Source organism: Carlito syrichta, unplaced genomic scaffold, assembly GCF_000164805.1.
Source record: "Carlito syrichta isolate Samal-C Ts95f unplaced genomic scaffold, Tarsius_syrichta-2.0.1 Scaffold308136, whole genome shotgun sequence".
Classification (NCBI taxonomy): domain Eukaryota; kingdom Metazoa; phylum Chordata; class Mammalia; order Primates; family Tarsiidae; genus Carlito; species Carlito syrichta.
This window is the reverse complement of record NW_007252232.1, coordinates 778,217-799,245: the sequence shown is the minus strand read 5'-3', so window position 1 is coordinate 799,245 and position 21,029 is coordinate 778,217. Positions and strand designations below refer to the sequence as shown.

The 21,029-nt window shown below is 40.3% G+C and overlaps 1 protein-coding gene across 1 annotated transcript in view; it reads right to left on the bottom strand.

Annotated features, from left to right (window-relative positions):
* The window catches only part of FAM19A4 (family with sequence similarity 19 member A4, C-C motif chemokine like), a 187,185-nt gene that overhangs the window by 123,829 nt on the left and 42,327 nt on the right, over window positions 1-21,029 (bottom strand). The window contains exons 2-3 of the mRNA XM_021716059.1: window positions 18,397-18,532; window positions 13,540-13,655 (exon numbers count right to left, since the gene is read on the bottom strand). Of these exons, the coding sequence (XP_021571734.1) occupies window positions 13,540-13,655; window positions 18,397-18,410 (130 nt within the window). The 5' untranslated portion in view covers window positions 18,411-18,532. The remainder of the gene's footprint in view (window positions 1-13,539; window positions 13,656-18,396; window positions 18,533-21,029) is intronic.

The following is a 21,029-nucleotide window of genomic DNA, read 5'->3' as shown; positions in this document are numbered from 1 at the left end:
TGAGGCGGAAGGATCGCCAGAGCCCAGCAGGTCGAGGTTGTGGTGGCCAGGAGCGGCCACTGCACTCCGGTCTGGGCGACAGAGTGAGACTCCAACTCAAACAAACAAACAAACAAACAAAAACTAACGTTTCAAAGCCACAGACACACATTCACAAGAAATAACAGCAAACAAGAAACCATGAGCTCCCTAAACAAAGCAAGGCCCCAGTGATGGATCCTAATATAATGACAACGTGTGAGCTCGCAGATCACAAATTCAAAATTTCAGTTCTAGAGAAACTGAAAACTCCAAGATAACACAGAAAAACAATCGGAGATGTGGCAGAGAATTTTAACAAAAAGATTGAAGTAATGCTTAAAAATCAAACAAATTCTAAAAATGAGTAATACAATTGCTGAACTCAAAAATGTATCAGAGGCTTTCAACAGCAAAATGGATCAGTAGAAGAAAAAGAAATCAGTGAGCTCAAAGGTAGGCTATTGTAAAATATACAATCAGAGGAGATAAAAGAAAAAAATGAAAAGGAACAAAGAACACCTACAGGATATAAAGAATCGCTTCAAAAGAGTAAATCTAAGAGTCACTGACCCCCAAGAGGGAGTTGAGAAAGAGCAAGGGGTAGTAGAAAGCTTTTTCAAAAAAATAATTACAGAAAATTCCAAATCTAAAGAAAGATATAAATATCAAAGTACAGGACTGTCAGAGATCAACAAATATATTTAACCTAAATAAGACTACCACAAACCACATAATAATCAAACCCTCAAAAGTCAAGAAAAAAGAGAGGCTCCTAAAAGTAGCAAAAGAAAAGAAGGAGATAACATATCAAGGAGCTCTGATTCATCTAGCAACAGACTTCTCGCGGAAACCATACAGACTAGGATCAATGGTACAATATATCAAAAGTGCTGGGCGGGGGAGGAACAAACTGCAAACCAATAATACTGTACCCAGAATACTTTACTTCAAACATGGAGGACAGATAATATCTTTCCCAGACAAACAAGAGCTGAGGGAACTCATCACCACTAGACATGTTTTATAAAAAATGATAAAGGGAGCTCTTCAAGCGGAAAGAAAATGAAACTAACATGCATAAAGAGAACATTTGAAGATATAAAACTAACTGGTAAAAGAACACAATACTTAAGTATGCTAATACTGTAATAGTAGTATGTAACCCACTCATATCTCCAATACGATGACTGAGACAAAGTTATCAAAAATAATAACTACAGCAGCCTGTTAAGAGATAGACAATATTCTAATTAAAATCATAGTGAGATACCACCTTACATCAGTCAGAATGTTACTAAAAAATCAAAAAACAATATATGTTGGTATGGATGCAGTGAAAAGGCACTAATCACCATTGGTAGGAGTGTAAATTAATACAACCTCTATGGAAATCAGTATGGAGATTTCTTAAGAACTCAAAACAGATCTATCATGTGATACAGCAATCCCACTACTTGGTATCTACCCAAAGGAAAAAGGTCAATACACAAAAAAGACACTCACACCCACATGTTTATATAGCAGCACAATTCACAACTCCAATTTGTTCATAAATCCAAAGTTACCCTAGTTACCCAACTAACACAATTAGCTATATATTCTTGTACTGTAATAGGCATATAATACTTTTCACACAAATAACACATTAAAAACAAATATATAGTTCTATTCATGGTAGTAGTAAAGTTTACATAAGTACAACCACTTGTAAAGGGTGCACAAACATGACAATGTACATGTAAACTAACTTACATGGTTGGACATGTGAATACATGTGCATATTTTAAAGCTCACAGCTTGGCTGGGCTCAGTGGCTCAGCCTCAGTGGGAGGCCGAGACGAGTGGATTGCCTGAGTCCATGGGTTTGAGACCAGTCTGGGCAACTTGGCGAGACCTCATCTCTACAATAAAATAAAAAATTAGCCAGGCATGGTAGCGTGCACCTGTAGTTCCAGATACTGAGGTGGAAGGATCGCTGGAGCCCAGCAGGTCAAAGCTGGGGTGGCCCTGAGTGTGCCACTGAATTACAGCCTAGGCAAAGGAGTGAGACTCCAACTCAAAAAAAAAGAACATTCACAGCTTGAAGGCTCATAGGTAGGGGACTTACTATACAGCCTACAAGACTGAACCAACACGAAATGAAAATCTGAATAGACCAATTATGAATAATAAGATTGAATATGTAATAAAAAGCCTTCCATTAAAGAAAAGCCCAAGACCTGATGGCTTCACTGCTGAATTCTATTAAACATTTAAAGAAGAACTAACACCAATTCTACTCAAATTATTCCAAAAAATTGAAGAACAGGGAATACTTCTAAACTCAATCTACAAGGACAGTATTATCCTGATACAAAACCAGACAAGAACACAACAAAAAAGAAAACTACAAGCCAATATTCCTGATGAACACAAATGTAAAAACCTCAACAAAATTTAACAAACCAGATTCAATGACACATTAAAAAGATTATTCATCATGATTAAGTGGGGTTCTTCCCAGGGATGCAAGAATAGTTCAGCATATACAAACTAATAAACATCTACGTCACATTAACAGAATCAACAAAGTAAAAAGACAGCCCAGCGAAAGGCAGAAAATATTTGTGAGCTATTCATCCAACAACATATTAACAAACAGACTATGTAAGGAACTCAAATAACTCAAAATGGGCAAAGGATCTGAATAAACGATTCTCAAAAGAAGACACACAAATGGAGAACAGGTATATTTAAAAATGCTCAATGTCTCTAATCATCAGAAAAATGCAAACCCAAACTACAATGAGATATCCTCTCACCCCAGTTAAAATGGTTTTCATCAAAAAGACAAAAAAAAAAAAAAAATACATGTTGGCAAGAACACAGAGAAAGGAGAATGCTAGTACATTGTTGGTGGGAATATAAATTAGTACAGCCACTATTAAAACACTAAAAACAGCACTACACACATAATTCAGCATTCCCACTACTGGGTATATATAAAAAGGAAAGGAAAAATTATATCAAGGCGATATCTATACTCCCTTGTTTACTGAAGAACAAGTCACAATAGCCAAGATATGGAGTTAACCGATGTGTCATCAATGGATGAACAAATAAAGAATATGCGGCACATATACACAATAGGATATTATTCAGCCATTAAAAAGAATGAAATCCTGCCATCTGCAGCAGCATTGATGGAACTGGAGAAACATTATGGTAAGTGAAATAAGCCAAGAACAAAAAGACAAATACTGCATGTGCTTGCTCATATGTGAAAGCTAAAACGTGATCTCATGGTAGTAGAAAGTTGATTGTTGATTACCAGTAGCTGGGGAGGGAGTAGGGGTAAACTGAGGTTGGTTAATAGGTATAAAAATACAGTTAGATAGAAGGAATATGATCTAGGGTTCAGTAGTACAGTAGGGCAGCTATAGTTAGCAATAATTTGGTTTTAGCTCAAAATAGCTAGAAAAGAGGAATTACAACGTTCCCAACACATAAGAGGTGAATGTTTGGGGGTGATGGATATTCCAACTGTCCTGGTTTGATCATTACACATTGTATGAATTATCAAAATATCACATGTACCCCCCAAAATACGAAAGGGGACCCAAAAAAAGGTAATTATCTTTTGGAGGGTAGGCTCCTTGTCGTACACTTGGAATTTGTTCCTCCAGATCAAACGGTCAACCAAAGTTTTTATCTGGACGTTTTGAGAAGGCTGCATCACTATTTGAGGAAGAAATGTCCAGAGTTGTGGCAAACAGGTGACTGCTTCTTCCATCATGACAATGTACCTGCTCACATCGTACTGAGCGTTCAGCAGTTTTGACTAAAAACAGCATGATTCCCCAAGCCCCGCCCTCCCATTCACCTGATCTTGCCCCAAGCAACTTTTTTGTTTGTTTTCCCAATGGAAAAAAAAAATCCTCAAAGGGAAACGTTTTTTGCCAATGTGGAAGAGGTGAAACAAAAAATGGCAGAAGCACTAAAAAGCATCAAAAGCGGTAAGTTCAAAAGCTGTTTTGAGCAGTGGAAAAAGTGTCTCAATAGGTGTATTGCATCAAGCGGAGAATACTTTGAATGTGACTGAAGTTTAAGCATGTAAGAATAAATACACAATTTTTTAATAAATAAATTCCATTTTGGAGGAGTCCCTTCTCGTATATGCAACTATTATGTGTCAACAATAAATAAAGAAACGCATTAGGTTCCAGACATAATACCAAGTCTTTTTTTTTTTTTTTTTTTTTTGAGTTGGAGTCTCACTCTGTCACCCAGACTGGAGTGCAGTGGCCGCTCCCAGCCATCACAGCCTCTACCTGCTGGGCTCTAGCGATCTTTCCGCTTCAGCCTTCCAAGTAGCTGGAACTACAGGTGCGCTCTACCACGCCCAGCTAATTTTTTATTTATTGTAGAGATGAGGTCTTGCCAGGTTGCCCAGGCGGGTCTCGAACCCGCAGGCTCAAGCAATCACCTCTGCCTCCCAAAGCGCAGGATTACAGGCTGAGCCACTGAGCCGGGCAATATCAAGTCTTTAAGATAAATCGTCTCATTTCACCTCAAAAAAATATTTTGAGACAGGGGGATGATGTTTTACCCATTTCAGAGAAAGAGGCTGAGGCTCAGAGAGATGAAATAATTTTGCCCAGGGTCACATATCTAGGACTTTGCAGAGATACAAGCATTTTTATTTCATGTTAAATAAATACTTTCTTCCTCCTAATAGTGGACATGGTATTGGTAGCAAATCCTCACATGTACCCCAAAGCACTTGCCAATTTTTTATATAACTTAAACAGTACCCAGGTAAATACATTTACACTATCTATTTACTTAACAAATTTCTTTTCATAGACAACACAGGTAAATCTCAGCCCTGTCACTTCAGGGCCGTTCTTTCATTATAAATTTCATTACGAATTCTAAAATTAGTAGGGTCCAAATTTATATTTCAGTAACTTACAAAAACAACCCGGGTTCTGATGTGTCACACACTTACAAGTTGTGACTCATACTCATAAGAAAACAAATTAAAGATCAGAACAACATGAAGTAGAAGAAAGAGCCTAACACTGCTGCCACCTGGAAAGATCACGAACATCATATTTGTTTCTTAAACACACGCACACAATGTCAGCCGAGCCATTCTGTGGATATTCCAAATTTCTAGATGGAGTCCTTAAAGGATACGAACTAAAAATAATAATAATAATAATAACTGTTGATTGCTGCTCTCCCCCTTCACATATGGGCTTTATTTTCAATTAGAAATGTTTGGCCAGCAGTGGTTCCAATGCACAGAATACCCCTAGTTAGAAATCACTGCCCTCGACCAGGCAGCACTCACTTGAAAGTCTGCAAAATCTCCACAGGACATTTGGAGGAAGGGCAGAAAATAGCAACATGTTCACATGTTCACTTCTGTAGCTCAAATCCAACCAGGTTTTGAAAGCACCTCTTGAAAGACACGGCTTCCACCATCACTTGCAAACGTTTTCTAAATAACAAAGATGACTTTCCAAAGTCTTTATGTTTGATTTTGGAGAGGAAGACGCACATCTTGACTTTGGACTCCATCCCGCACAATCAAGTTCAAATTGTTCAAGTCCCCCCACGCTCCTGGATTACTGTTGCTTATTCCAGTCCTTTAACAGGCAGTTATGCAATGTCAGTGATGAGCTACTAAAAACTTACCTGCTGCTAACAACACTGCGGATGCCCATTTATTTCATTTCATGCCCATATTATATTTTTCTGGAGACAAATTCTCTATTGTTTCCCTCTCTGGCTCTGGGGTTCCATTACTCTCTTCACAAGAGGTAAGAATAAGAAAAAAGGATCCAGTTGGAGGTGACTCCCACCTTCAACCCTCCTAGCCCTGCTGAACTTATCTGATTTCAGATATTCCCTGAAACTTAAGTATTGATGGCATGTGGCATTGAGAGTTAACTCTTTTTTTTGAGTTGGAGACTCACTCCGTCGCCCAGGCTGGAGTACAATGGCACGCTCACCGCCACCGCAGCCTCAACCTGATGAGCTCAGGTGATCCTTCCACCTCAGCCTACCAAGTAGCCAGAACTGCAATCATGCCCTACTACACCCAGCTAATTTTTTATTTATTGTAGAGACGAGGTCTCGCCAAGTTGCCCAGACTGGTCTTGAACCCATGGGCTCAGGCAATCCACTCGCCTCGGCCTCCCAAAGTGCTGGGATTACAGGCTGAGCCACCAAGCCCAGCCAACTCATTGTTAACTATTATAAGCACAGTCTTCTTACAGTCAATCCTTTTTAATGAGTTTTTAAACATTCTTTCAATAATATTATTTCTAGCATGCTATTCTGAGACCACCATGTGGGCCAAAATATTTAAAGCATCCAAGCAACACCTAGGAGAACACATTCTTCCTCCTGCCCCATCTCTCTCCCTCCTGTTTCTTTCTACCAGTGATTTTATTTTCCTTATATGGAACAGAAGATTCTGATTTCCTTGTATTACAGCACTGACATACTGATGAGATATTGACCCGTGGCTTTTTAAACCCTAAATTGTAGGCTTTGTTTAGAGGAGTCTAAGTGCATGGTTGAAAAGAAGAAAGAGGAACTTTCTTCTCAAGGGTAAGGAGAATCTTTTTCCAAACTATCCAGAGAACTCTTCAAAGACTGTTGCTGCCTTTTCGGCCTCAAAGACTCAAAAAGGGGAGGGAAAGAAAAACCTGCTCAGCCAAGGAGGATGGCTCACAAGCTCATGTAATAACCTGAAATTCTTTACTCTCATCAATGAGACAACCCTTTCTTACCACCCCTCCACAGCCCCCCAAAAAGATGTAAACACACTCATTCGTCAGATATTTTGCAAAGCTGACTTTGCCAACGGCATTGGGACTTGAACTTGCAGCCGAGGAGATGAGGAAAAGCCAAGTATTAATACCCCATATAATTTGTTCCTTTCCCTTATTATTAAAGGCTGAGATTATGATGGGCCCATCAAGATGACACAGGAGAAAAATAACGTAGGGTACGAGGGAGGTCAGTGGAATCCCTCACAAAAGAGTCTTAGCTTCCAGGAAAAGCCGTACTGGAGCAAAACGAGTTAAGCATTTTCACAGTCCTTCCAAAGAAGTGAAATTGGAGGTCACCTTGATTGGGGGAAAATATGCCTCTCCTTGTGGCATAACAAGACAGAAATGGAGACTCATCCCCACTCAGATCAAACGGTACCTTGACGACAGCGAGCATCCAACTTCCAATTTTTTTTCTGAATCAGTGGTTCTCAGCTTTGGCTGCTGGCCTGAATAATCACCAGTACAACTGTTGAGCAACACAGGCGCCAGGGCTCTACCCTGTAGGATTCCAATGGAACACAGCTGCGGTGGGGCCTCTGTGTTTTTTAGCGTAAAAGGTCCCCAGGGAGGGAAGGAAGTAGTCATTATCCTATGGACGCCCTTTCCCTCACTCCCAAAACACAGGCTCTTTAAACCATTCTGCAACCTTTCTTCTTGTTGTTCATAAAATGGTGAGACCTCATCACTACAATAAGTCAAAGTTCCAGCTACTCGGAAGTCTGAGGCGAAGGATCACCTGAGCCCAGCAGGTCGAGGCTGCGGTGGCCAGGAGCATGCCACTTGCACTCCAGCCTGGGCGACAGAGTGAGGCCCCAACTCAAAAATTAAAATTAAAATTAAAAAATAAAACTGGGCCACTGCCTTACTAGATTGTGGTGTGGCCATGTGCTCTTTGAGCCATGGCTGTCGCCATGCTTCCTGGCTTTGGCCCCCTCCCCCACCTTGGGAAGGTGAATCGTCTTTCTCCCTTCTCTCTCTCTCTAGTTTACTTTTAAATAAACTTTTCTTTTTCTTAAAAAAATAAAAATAAGATAAAACTGTATGAGGGTTCGGTCCAGTGGGTAAATGCCTGTAACCGATCAAAATAAGCTTCCCAGTAGGTAACTTCAAGACTTAACGGCTGACACCATCACATGCATAAACACACACACACACATTCTATTTCAAGTTATTTGGTCATTTCCTACCCCTGAAAATATGCTCCTGTAGACAATAATCATACAAGCAGTTCATCAGGAAACAGACCCATCTTTCCCAATCTTTGCTGTCACTTGAGGTTACAAACGCACTTGCCTGCCACTTTTTCTAAATTTAAAAGTTATTTTAAAGAGAGAGAGAACTAAATAAAAAAGAAAAGAAATTATGTGAAATAAAGGAAGATAAAATAGTCCACCCTATGACTGACTCATGAAAATACAAATAACTCACAATTCTAATCTTTAAGAAAGCAACCTTAAGACCCAACTCATTCGCTTGTGTTTTTGTAAAAGTAGGCTCTAGCCACATGTGGCTATTGTGTGCTTGAAACACGGCTAGAGCCACATGTTGAAATTTTGAATATACTGAGTTCAATAAAACATTCTAGTAAAATTAATTTCAACTGTTTCTTTTTGCTTTTTAGTGTCACTGCAGAACGTTCAAAATTACGTGACTGTATTTAGCTATTCTAAGCCTTGCCTGCCCCCTGCTGGCAGAACCTAGGCAATGCAGGCAAATCATTTTTCCAAACCGTCTGTGTTAAGTACAATTCATTTGTCTGCAAAGTACCAAGAGCAGCTTGAACGTGCATCTTTATCATTTTCACAAATAATATATCATACTTAAGCCTCACAAAGAATCTCCTTAAGTAGAAGTTATATTCCCCACTCAGCTGGTATTTTTGAAAGAAACCGATTTCTTATGGAAAAGTAAGGCTAAAATAGCCAATCCAATCAAGAGTCTCTGTAGAGGTCCTAGAAATTTCAGCCATTGTAGGGAACAGAAACATGGACTTCAATTTGGATACCACAACTACTCAAATAATTTGTCCTAAGAAAAAATTACACAAGTCACCAACATGCATAATCACAGCATGCATATTTTGCATTATCCTTTGTAACAAGAAACAGCAAACCTAAATTTCCATAATTTAAGCACCTCTATGAAATGAAAAACATTTGAAAGGAGAAGGCAGGTCTAAATAAAGATGAGCAGCATTTACTGAGAACTTACTCGGCAATCACAGTTCTCCACATTTTCTAGACAACAACTAATTGACTCTACATTACAGCTGAGAATTATTTTAATTATGTTTAATTATTCTGACTTTACATAAGAAGAGATTGAGTCCCAAAGGAATTCCATAACTCACCAAAGTATGAGGACGGACTGAACTAAACCTGAAGTTCATGCTGCTAAATATAGTCACATGTAATTTTAAATGATACTATAATAGAATCCTTCCACCCTGACCCAAGCCTCTCATGTGTTCTGCCAGCATCCATGAAACTATGACCGGCTAACCTGTTGCTTGCAAATAGGTAAAATCACAAACCCTTCACAATTCTTTTCTTTTCTTTCTTTCTTTTTTTAAGAGACAGGGTCTTCCTGTGTCACCCAGGCTGGAGTGCCACGGCACAATCCTGGCTCACTACAGCTTCAATCTCCAGTGCCCAAGTGATTCTCCAAGTACCAGAGACTACAGGGGTGTGTCACCACACCCAGTTTCTGTTTTTGTTTTTTTAATTTTTTGGAGAGATGGGGTCTTGCTCTGCGGTCCAGGCTAATCTCAAACTCAAGCAATCTCCCACCTTGGCCTCCCAAAGTGCTGGGATTACAGACAGGAGCCACCGCACCTGGTCTCTTCACAATTCTTGACACCTACCCAGTTCCTTATCAGTGAGGCAGCCTCTCCACAGCAGAGTTAGCTCGGGGCCAGCAAGTAAAAGGGCTCTCAACACCCCCATGGGTCACTCTGTTCCCCAGCTTGTAGAAGCCTTTCTCTCCTTAAGGTTGAGCTGAACCCTCAATCTTCATAAAGCAGCTCTTCGTTCTAGTCAACTTTTTAGAACAATGAAAACCAAGTCATCTTCTCTTGTGCATGATAAAGCTTCAAACCCTGAAGGCATTTATCCTAGCTTCCTACACACACCTACAGTCTTCCGTCATTCCTTAAAGGTGAACCTTTCCAGCCTTCTCATTCTGGAAGCTTACAAATATGAAAATAGCTACTATTTATTGAATGTTTCCTGTGTGCTAATCCCTTTGCTTATCTTTTTCTTAGTCATCCCAATAGCTCCACACAAGGCAGGCACATGTATCATTTTTACAGATGATGAAACAGGTTCAGAGAGGTTAAATAACCTGGACAAGGTCACACAGTCAGGATGTGGCAGAACCAGGTGGACACTTGACTTCAGATTCCTAACACTTGATTCTGTTGGCTGCCTCACTTCCAGGTGGGCTCCAGTGTTTCAGGGCCTTTACACCAAACAGATTATATCAAATAGTCGCCAGGCACCACAGCATTTGGCACAATGGAAACATCCCAGTCTGGGTCCTACTTAAAGCTCTCTGAGAAAATGGAACTATTAAAGTGTATGTGTGAATCAGTAGCACCCAGGTTCCTAAACTCTCTCAGCTCCGTCACAGAAGTGGCTATAATTATATCTTTAAAAGGGAAAGTTTAAACTTTGAAGTGTCCAAATAGTCCCAGGGATAAATTTGAAGGATGTAGGGCACTATGATTTCCGACCTCACCATTTCTACACCAGAGGAAATTTCCAAAAAGATCCCTAAAAGATTAATTCTACAGGACTCCTGAATTTCTGAAACTGCCTTCCAAAAACATTTTTCCACTCTGCTACATTTGCTGCCCTCTTGTGGGAAAATGACACTCTGCTTACAGGCAAAAAGAAAAAAAATGGACAAATCACTACTTGAAGAAATAACAGAACTAACTTTGGCTTTTTTTTTTTAAAGAAACAAACCTGCCAACTGACCCCTTCACCTTTTCTACTACTTGAAGCTACATAAGTCCTATATGTGACCTCCTGCTCAATCACTATGGCAAATCAATTTTAACAACAGCAAAAGTGGTCTTTTGTGGTTTATAATTTCTAAAAAACACTACCTCTGGACTCCTGTGGAATTTTACTGATGATGTTTGTCCTCAAGCAGGATTCCCGCCAGGCACAGTGGCTCGCGCCTGTAATCCCAACACTTTGGGACACTGAGGCGAGAGGACTGCCTGAGTCTAGGGGTTCAAGATCAGCCTGGACAACTTGGCAAGACCTCTACAATTAATCAAAAAATTAGCCAGACTCGGTGGCTCAGCCTGTAATCCCACGCTTTGGAAGGCTGAGGTGAGTGGATTGCCTGAGCCCATGGGTTCAAGACTCGCCTGGACAACTTGGCGAGACCTCATCTCTACAATAAATCAAAAAAAATAATTAGCCAGGCATGGTAGCGCACGCCTGTAGTTCCAGCTACTTGGAAGGCTGAGGTGGAAGGATCGCTGAAGCCCAGCAGGTCGAGGCTGCAGAGGCCGGGAGCGGCCACTGCACTCCAGTCTGGGTGACAGAGTGAGACCCCAACTCAAAAAAAACAAAAATTAACCAGGCATGATGATACATGCCTGTAATTTCAGCTACTTGGAAGGCTGAGGCAGAAGGGTTGCCTGAGCCCAGCAGGTCAAGGTTGCAGTGGCCACGAGTGTACCACTGAACTCCAGCCTAGGCAACAGAGTGAGACTTTGACTCAAAAAAAAAAAAAAGAAAGAAAGAAAAGAAAAGAAAGATTGACTCTCACCACCTATCCGTGAAAATTAGGTAGGTGGTTGTTGTTATTGTTGTTTTTAATGCTGGATCTAAAATTGAATCTTCAATCCACACCTAACACCTCATTGCCCAGTCAGGTGTAGACTCCCACCTTCTTCCCCTGTGTCTTACTTAGATAGGTGGGGTGGAGATGGGGTTGTAAAACCCTCCTTGTTTATACACAACAATACACAAGCCACTCTTCCAATTCAAGCCATGAAAAGTGTACAACAAACTTCTAACTAGTTAGGGCTTCCTAATGCTACAGTCCCTTTAATTGGCCAGCACTAACAACAAAGCCCTTGGGACAGTGTCAGGTGCCTTTTTTGGACACTCAGACACTGGCTTCTGTAGGTAACTCTGCAATTTGCTCCCACTGCCAGACTTCCTGTGATGCACTCGTAGTGGGGTAAAAATCTGACCAAATTTCTCAGCATCTCAGTGCAGAGCCTCCAACTGGTTCAGATCATTGCATTCTCCATCAGCTGAGAGCTAAACTGGAAAGGAATTGCCACGTGGCCTCTGCAAGTTTCACAGACTCTTCTCCCGCAAGTCATTAAAAAAAATTATGGCACAGAATGGGAGTGGTTGATAAACCCACTGAAACATCTTGCCTGTTGACTAGCCTGATTCTCAACTTCCACTTAAGAGAAATGTGTATTAAATAGATAAGATTAATGACTTCAAACACTCTGTCCTCATGAACAAACTCATCAAAAGATGCACAGCATAATAACCAGCTAGCTATACCCACTTCATAGCAACCAAATGGTATTGATTTTATGTTGATTCGTTAAAACTTCAATCATTATTTTCTCATCTTCTTCACTCTGTAGCTTGAGGAGGGAAAACTGAGTTTACAAAATTAATTTACAAAACTATCTTGAGTCTAAAATTATGACTAGCCTTAAAATATAAGAATAACGAGGTAGAAAACATGACATATCATATTTGGGGGGGTAAGGCTATCTCATGAACTTTCCATACACAGTACCTTTTGGAGAGAGAATTTATAATTCTGATACATACATGATTTAGGGTTCAATCACCACTCTTTCCCAAAGAAGTCAAAACATTCCTGGCACTGCCATGCCTCAAATTACCGCAGCTGAGACAGTAAATTAATTATTTGGCAATGAGTTCATTGACACATATGAATTATTCAGGAAAACGCAATTCACTAGGGATTTTTTAAGTCTGTGTCACTTTAAATGTAGATGTAACCAAGAAAGGGGAGAGAAACACATACTCACAAACTGGTCCTTAGCTGACAGATTTAATCTTGCCTTTAAAAATCAGCAATGCACAGACATGGATTTCACTAGAAATTATCAGAACGACTGCCTCTAAAACTTTAGACACATTCCATTTTAAGGCAAAAGTTACCACAGCTTTTTTCTTTTCTGCCTTCTTCTTTTTTAAAAAAATCACTCTTTTCTCCACATATCTTAAAAGGGTCTTAAATTATCTGAAAGTCCCTTCCGCTATATTCCTGTGTTAATTGGAGTTTATCATAAGGATGTTCTGCCTTTTAAGGAGGCTGGTGGATGAAGTGAGTGGGTGGGTGGGTAAGCGGGTAGATGGATAGATGATTGCTTGACAGACAGACAGACAGGCAGACAAGAATTTGAGAATCTTTGAGAAAAAGCGCTAGAACAGTAAAAGTATACTTAAGAAAAGTTGTCAAAAGCCTGGAAACCATCTTTCAAAGACCTTTTAAGCACCAAACCATTAACCTGCATTACTCTGCCATATTTCATGCGTCCTCTGGTTAGTTACACACCATCAGGAGCTCTTGTCAATTACCTATGTCTAAAAGGTGGGCGCTAACGTTTGGAAGGGTTTTATTAATTGATCTCAGCGGTGCATAATGAGCTTAAGGGGCTTACCTGCATGGCCCCGGAGGTGCTGACTTGAGGCGGACATCAGCTTACAGCACACCATCAAAACACAGGCCAGGAAGAGCCAGTGCGACAGCAACACCGACTTAGCACAGACTCTCATCCTGGAGAGAAAGCAGGGCCCGAGTAAGAGAAGACTGAGGAAGGCCAGGGTCCCCGGCAAGCACCATCCTCGGAAGGGAGCAGAGAGCAGAGGCAGGCAGATCCTTGGCACTCAACTTCCTTCCCCCACTAGAAAATGGAAAGCTAATCAAACCTTACGTGCACCGAGCATGAATCCCATTTTCAATAAACACCTTTTATACTTAAGAGTTATCCAAGTTAGCACCATGTGTTGGTGAGAAGCCTCTTTATAAATCCCCAAGGTATTGTTCGAGTTACCCTGCCAGAGCATTGGGGTTTTATTCTATTTTATATCATGAAATGCAAAAGTAACACACTTAGAGCTGAATTCAAATAAAATAGACTGGGTTTCTGCATCTGAAAAAATTCATCAAGATTTTGCATGAGGTCCAAGAGCCTTCTCCTGGTTTCTTTCTTTGACTGTATATTAGGGCTCTCTGGTCTGGGAGACTGAACTCCGAGCTTGGTAAGAAGCATGGACAAGTACAGGTGAATACAAAATAAATTTAATTCATATGATGAACAGTATCAAAATAGTTGCTCAGGCTGGGCGCAGTGGCTTAGGCCTGTAATTCTGACACTTTGGGAAGCTGAGGCAGGAAGATCGTTTGAACTCAGGAGTTTAAGACCAGCCTGGGCAACATAGCGAGACCCGACTCTAAAAAAAAATAATAATAAAAGAAAGTTGCTTAAAGATAATTCAGTTCACAGTATGGTTACATGGTCTATTCTAAAACAAGAGTTAAGGACAGGAAAGCATCAAAAACCATATTTCCAGCCCCCTAATTTTTGAACTTTTTAACACTATACAGGAATTGAACAAATCTTGATCAGCTTTTTTGGTTTGCTCTCTTTTTAAAAAAATTAACTTTTCAAGCAAAAGTCAGGCATTTGGCATTTGAAATTCCAGTGATATCAGGTGCTGCCTGGCACATGCCTCATGGTGCCTATTATCACCACAATGGATCAAAGGAACCCCATTTTACATATGAAAACATGTTGCAAACACTCATGGATCGATGATAAAAATATAGCACATGAGGTTGGAGTCTTGTCTTATCGGGGTCACACCATAGGTGAGGCTCCTGGGGACATCCTCCATGGAAGCGTCTCTAGCTGTGAGCTACCCAGTCTCTGCCGGAGTCCTGATTCCTTGCTCGAGGGAAAACCCATCGCAGCTTCTGGGGCCCATATCACACTCCCAGGCACAGGCTCTGATACCAGCCCTCTCCTTCGGCAGTCAAATAGATCTTGCTTAAAAGGTATACTGCTCATTGATTTGAGACTCAGACTGCTTTTGCAGCAGCCAGGCCAAGCCAGGATTCTAAGAACATCTTTGAAGAAATTCGGTGTTAAAAGTTAACACAAAGCACTGGCTTCTGTTTGCCTTTTTAAACTGTTTTAAAACCATTGTAAACTGTTAAGTGTGGTGATTTATTATTCAGCAATAGAAAACTAATACTCTATTTGTGTGATGCCTTGAAATTTCCCTTTTGGGGCCAATAATTGCGCAACCTACAAGCCAGGGTACCTGATCTAGCCATCAAATGAGTTTTGCTGTCTGTACAGTAATTTTTTTAAAAATTGAAAGAGTTGCAAAAATGTGCAAACTGTATATCAGAATCCAGATTTTCTTGAAAAATTATCCCTGCCATTATCCCTGGGTTCACATTTCTGTATGTGAGTAGCAGGCTAGGTGGTAGCAACTGCATCTAGATGGGTCTCCACATTCCCCCAACTCATCTGGGCCTCAGACCCAGTCTGCCTGACCCATTTACTTGTAGCCATCTGAATTCTGATCCTTGGGTAAGAGGAATAAGCCTTTGTAATAACTAGATCACCAGCTGATATTGGGGTCAAACATTGGAATTTTAAAATATTATTTGTGAGATGGTAACTCATTTTCTAAAATTCATCAAATATGGAAATCTGAACCTCTATGCTGCCCCAAAATTATATAATTGATCATAGCATTTCACACGTATATAAGAGCTTATATTATCTTCTTAATTTTTTTTATAATTTTTTTTTGAGTCAGGGTCTCACTCTGTCATCCAGACTGGAGTGCAGTGACATAATCACAGCTCACCACAGTCTCAATCTCCTGGGCTCAGGCAATTCTCCCACCTCATCCTCCCAAGTAACTGGGACTATAGGTGCATGCCGCCACACCTGGCTAATTCCTATTTTTTGTAGAGGTGAGATCTTGCCATGTTGCCCAGGTCTCACTCCTGGCCTCAAGCAATCCTCCTGCCTTAATCTCCCAAAGTGCTGACATTACAGGCGTGAGCCACCATGTCTGGTCACATATCTTTTTTTTTTTTGAGTTGGAGTCTCACTCTGTCGCCCAGACTGGAGTGCAGTGGCCACTCCCGGCCACCGCAGCCTCGACCTGCTGGGCTCTGGCTATCCTTCCGACTCAGCCTTCCAAGTAGCCGGAATTACAGGCATGCGCTACCACACCCGGCTGATTTTTTTGATTTATTGTAGAGATGAGGTCTCGCTGCCCAGGAGGGTCTCGAACCCGCGGGCTCAGGCAATCCACTCACCTCAGCCTCCCAAAGGCGTGGGACTACAGGCTGTGCCACCAAGCCCGGCTACATATCTTTTTTTTTCACAGCCTTTACAGCTGCTTCAAGAGTTTCTGTTCCCTTCATGAATGTACACTGAGGTGGAAGAGACAGAAAACATGCTTTGCGAAATTAAAACACAAGCAGGCCCTTCAGAGCAGAGAGGCAGAATGTTTCTGTGTAGGTTTAGAATGCTTGGCATGTCTGAAGCAAATTACCAAAATTAGAAGTTTAAACCAACAGTCTATGGCCATACCATCCTGAACGTGTCTGATCCCATCTGATCTCAGAAACTAAGCAGGGTAGGGCCTGGTAAGTACTTAGATGGGAGAAGTTTAAAATGACACAAATACATTATCTTATAGCTTTTGTAAGTAAGGAGTCTGGTGTGTTCCAGTCCTCTGCATAAGGATTTATAAGGCTGAAATCAAGGTGTCAGCTGGGCATGTCCTCATCCAGAGGCTTAACTAGGGTAAGATTACTTCCAAGAGCCCCCAGCTTGTTGGCAAAAGTCATTTTCTTGGGACTCTATGACTGAAGGCCCCGTGTTCTTGCTATAGGCCAGGATCTGCTCTCAAGTCCTAGAAGCTACATTCACATCTTTGCCACACAGCCCCGCCACATTCACGGTTCAAATCTCTTCTTCTAGGAAAGGCCCAGTCTCTTTTTAGTGCTGGACTGACTAGGTCATGCTCACCCAGAATAATCTCTCTTTTGATTAACTGAAAGTAGATTCATGTGGGACCCCTAAAATCATCTGCAAAATCCCTTCATTATGCCTCATAGTTGTAATTTAATCAAAGGTATGAATCCCATTCACAGCCACATTGCCACCTACACACTAGGGGAGGCAATTAAAATATTTTAAATGATGTTCCACTGTTGGCAACAACTGAATAAAATATCTCTAAAACAATAGAGAAAAGCTTTAACTTGGTAAAATTATAAATTTGTGGGTAATTTGATAAAGGTGCGTCAAACGTTTACAATGTTCATATTCTTCAATCCCGCAAATCACTTATAGGATTTAACACTAAAGAAATAACCAGAAATGTATGAGGGAAATTTGCTATTGTTTATACTATTGAAAATTATCCAAATTTTTAACAATATGGGAGTGGTTAGATGAGCCATGACACAGCCATGAGATGGGAGGCTCTTCAGCCATTTAAGTGGTACTGTAAAAAGAAAAAGAAGCCAATTTAAAATATACTTATATGAACTCTACCCTATGCTAGCCTGGACCTGTTTTGCCTTCAGGTCCATTCTTCACCTTCCTCTGTACTGAGGGCTTAGGAGACCTCTAGGCTGCATTTCCCAGGCTCCCGGGTGGGTTCTCTGGCTCCTAGCCTGACTCAGTCAAGGAATGACAATGGCAAGAACCTGGACAACAGGACAAAGAAAAAAGCCAGGGTATTCTCTGTGTTAGGCTGGATCTGGGGAGTAGCCATTTCTTTGCCATGGCTCCTGCCGAAAGGGCCTACTATGGTTCCAACTTCCATTCAAGAGCCCTTCTCCCAGGTGTTGCCAAACACTACTTCCTTTACCCCACCAGCCCAGAGATAGTAGTGGCTTCCTGCATATCTTCTGATTGGTTCCTCTGACTCTCCCATCGTATAATTAACCGACTTTCTAAGCTCATTTGCCTCTGTTCCACAGTATCAGAATGGTTTCCATTTTCCTGGGTGGATCTCAACAAAAAATATCTAAAGTCTCAAGGGCAGACATTCAAATTCCAGTCAATATCCCTAATCTGTCTTTTTCTTACATGGACAATTAAACATCCCAGTTTCCTAGGTGAGTAGCAACAAGTTCCCAGTCCCTAAAACAAGCATTTGCTTAACAATAGCTATGATATCCCAGAAAAATGCCAGGGCATAGTAGTGGAGGTGGGACCCGAAAGCTATTCAGCAATAATTCTATATTTTCTCATCTTGTCCTCTACTGAATCAAAGTATTGCTTTGCAAACTGAAATAATTTGATTCCAAAGATGAAAGCTAAAATTTAAAAAAACAGTATTTCCCCAAATTCCCAAAAATTTTATGTAAAAGCAGGCTTTTATAAAGGATCGACTCTAGTGTACTCAGTTCTGCTAAATTCTCAATATTTTGTAAAGACATCACCTCTATGTGCATGTTAAAATCATTTTACCTTGGAGACTTCATAAGATTTGGTTCCAGTCAAGCACAATTATTCCAGGATGTATTTCAGAGTGACTCCAAATTCCCATTTGTAGCTAGAACCAACCATTTCTGCAGTTCCAAAAAATTATCTTAGCTTGGAAGACCTATGTTTTAAAAAAAAAAAAAAAAAAGGAATTAATCCGCATTTTAATGTTGAAATGAAACAGATTTCCAATAGCAAAATAAGTTTTTACCATGATGCCTACAATTTCAGGCAAGTGGTAAACAAACATACCCATATTTGTTAAATGTCCTAATATTAGGGAGGAAAAAGATACAGAATTATATAGTCATTAACTAGCCGCACATTAGTTAACACAATATAGTTTTAAAGAAGTTCCCTCAGAAGCAAAGCATTCAAAATTTGAAGAGGGCCCTAAGTCATTCAAGAAGCACAATTTCACCCTCCCATTTCATTGACCATTGGACAAAAAGAAAAATTGGGACGGGGATTCCAAGATCTGCAACTTGGAAAGGCCAGCATAAAGATCTTAATTCCTAGATTTACATAATGGAAACCTCAAGATGATGCTAGACAGTCAACAAGGTTGTTTTCAAAAAATGTTAATAAGACAGAGAGAAAAAATGTTTCCAATATAATCCACCATACCAAAATATAAATAACACTTGTGAATACCATAGTTGACACTCAATACCCTCCCTCAATGGACAGACCTAAAATGACTTTTTCTACTTAATGAACACATTTTTAAAAGAAAGACTCAGATGATTCCAAGGCAGAGACATCTTAAGAAAAAACAGAACATGGAACTACATAATGTTTCATGTTACTAAGTTAAATATATCCCTCCCAGTGGTGATCAGAGAAAAATAATGATATGCATTAATAAATATTAAAGTTGCAAATATAACATAAAAATGATTTTTGAAATGCAGTCTAATTACTTTAGAATCTTGTAGAACCAATTACTAATCCACCACCATACACAACTGAGATTTTTCTCCTCCTCATATCATGTGAAGATAATTTCATAAGTTTGATTAGAGAACACTTTAGATAATAAATCTGAAGACCCACCCCTTTGGGGCTACGCACAAGAGAGAGTAGGCCTTGAGTAATTAGTTCAACAAGAGGAAAATGGCTTTGAAAAACTATATAAATATAAGTAGCTTGGGAGAAACAACTTGGAAATGCTCATCTCCTAAATCCTCCAACTTTATTAAGTATGTTTGTCCTATGTCCACCCAAGGGCATGACGTGACCTTCTGCTATCAGAAAGAACTATACAGTATAATTTATCAGACCCATCATAATAAACTCCCTACATATTGGAAACCAAAATGACCTTTTCTGGCTAATATTTATCTTGTTTCTTCACACAAAAGGAACCACTGGGTATTTTTTTTCAATTCATTAAAAAATAGATCCATCAGGAGAAAGAAATGTGATCTAATGGTTCACATGCCAGACAAGGAGCCAGGAGTTTAATGTCAGGCTGAACAGTAACTCATTCAGTCAGATTTCCCAGAGTGTACTTTAGGCACTTGCTTTAAAGGATTAACTCTTTCTTGTCATGTCTCAGTGCATTTTCACTGCTAAAATGGAACACCTGAAAATGGGTAATGCATAAAAGAAAAAAAGAAAGAAATGTATTTCTCACAGTTCTGAAAACTGGGAAGTTCAATATCAAAGTGCCAGTATCTGGTGAGGGCCTTCTTGCTGTGTCATTTCATGGTGAAAGGGGAAGAAAGCACAAGCATGCAAGAGGGGACCAAACTCATTTTTACAACAACCAACTCTCACAATCAAGAATCCACTCCAGATAACTACATTAATTCATAAGGACAGAGCCTTCATGGCCTAATCTCCTCTTAATGGTCCCACCTCTTAATATCAACACAATGACAACTAAATTTCAACATGAGTTTTGGAGGTGACATTCAAATCAAAACACTCCATCCCAGCCCCCTAAATCTCATGTCCTTCTCACATACAAACTACACTCATTCCATCCCAATAGCCCCAAAAGTCTTAATTTGTTCCAGCATCAACTTAATAGTGCAAAGTCCAGTGTTTCATCTAAATCAAATATGAGTGAGACTCAAGGCAGAATTCACCTCAAGTCCAATTCCCTCTAGCTGTGAGCCTGTGAAATCAAAACAAGTTCTCTACTTTCAAAATGCAGTGGTGGGACAGGCATAAAATAAACATTCCCATTCCAAAAGGGATAAACAGGAAAAAAGAAATAGGTAACTGGTCCCCCAGTAAGTTTGAAACCCAACAGAGAAAACAACATTAAGTCTTAAAGCTGGAGAATAATCTCCTTTGACTTCATGTCCCACTTCCTGGGCACGCTGTAACAAGGGTTGGGTCACCAAGGTGATAGGCAGCCCTGACCCCATGGCTTTGCTGGACTCAGTCCACTCAGCAGCTCTCATAGTTTGGAGTCTTGTGCCTGCAGTTCTCCCAGGCTGCAGTTGCACACTGGTACTGCTACAGTTCTGGGGTCTCTGAGGCAGCCTCATTTTCATGACTCAACTAAGCATTACCCTAGTGGGGACTCTCTGTGGTGGCTCCTCCCATGAAACAAAGTTCTGCTAAAGCCCCAAGCCTGTCTGACACTTTTTTTTTTTTTTTTG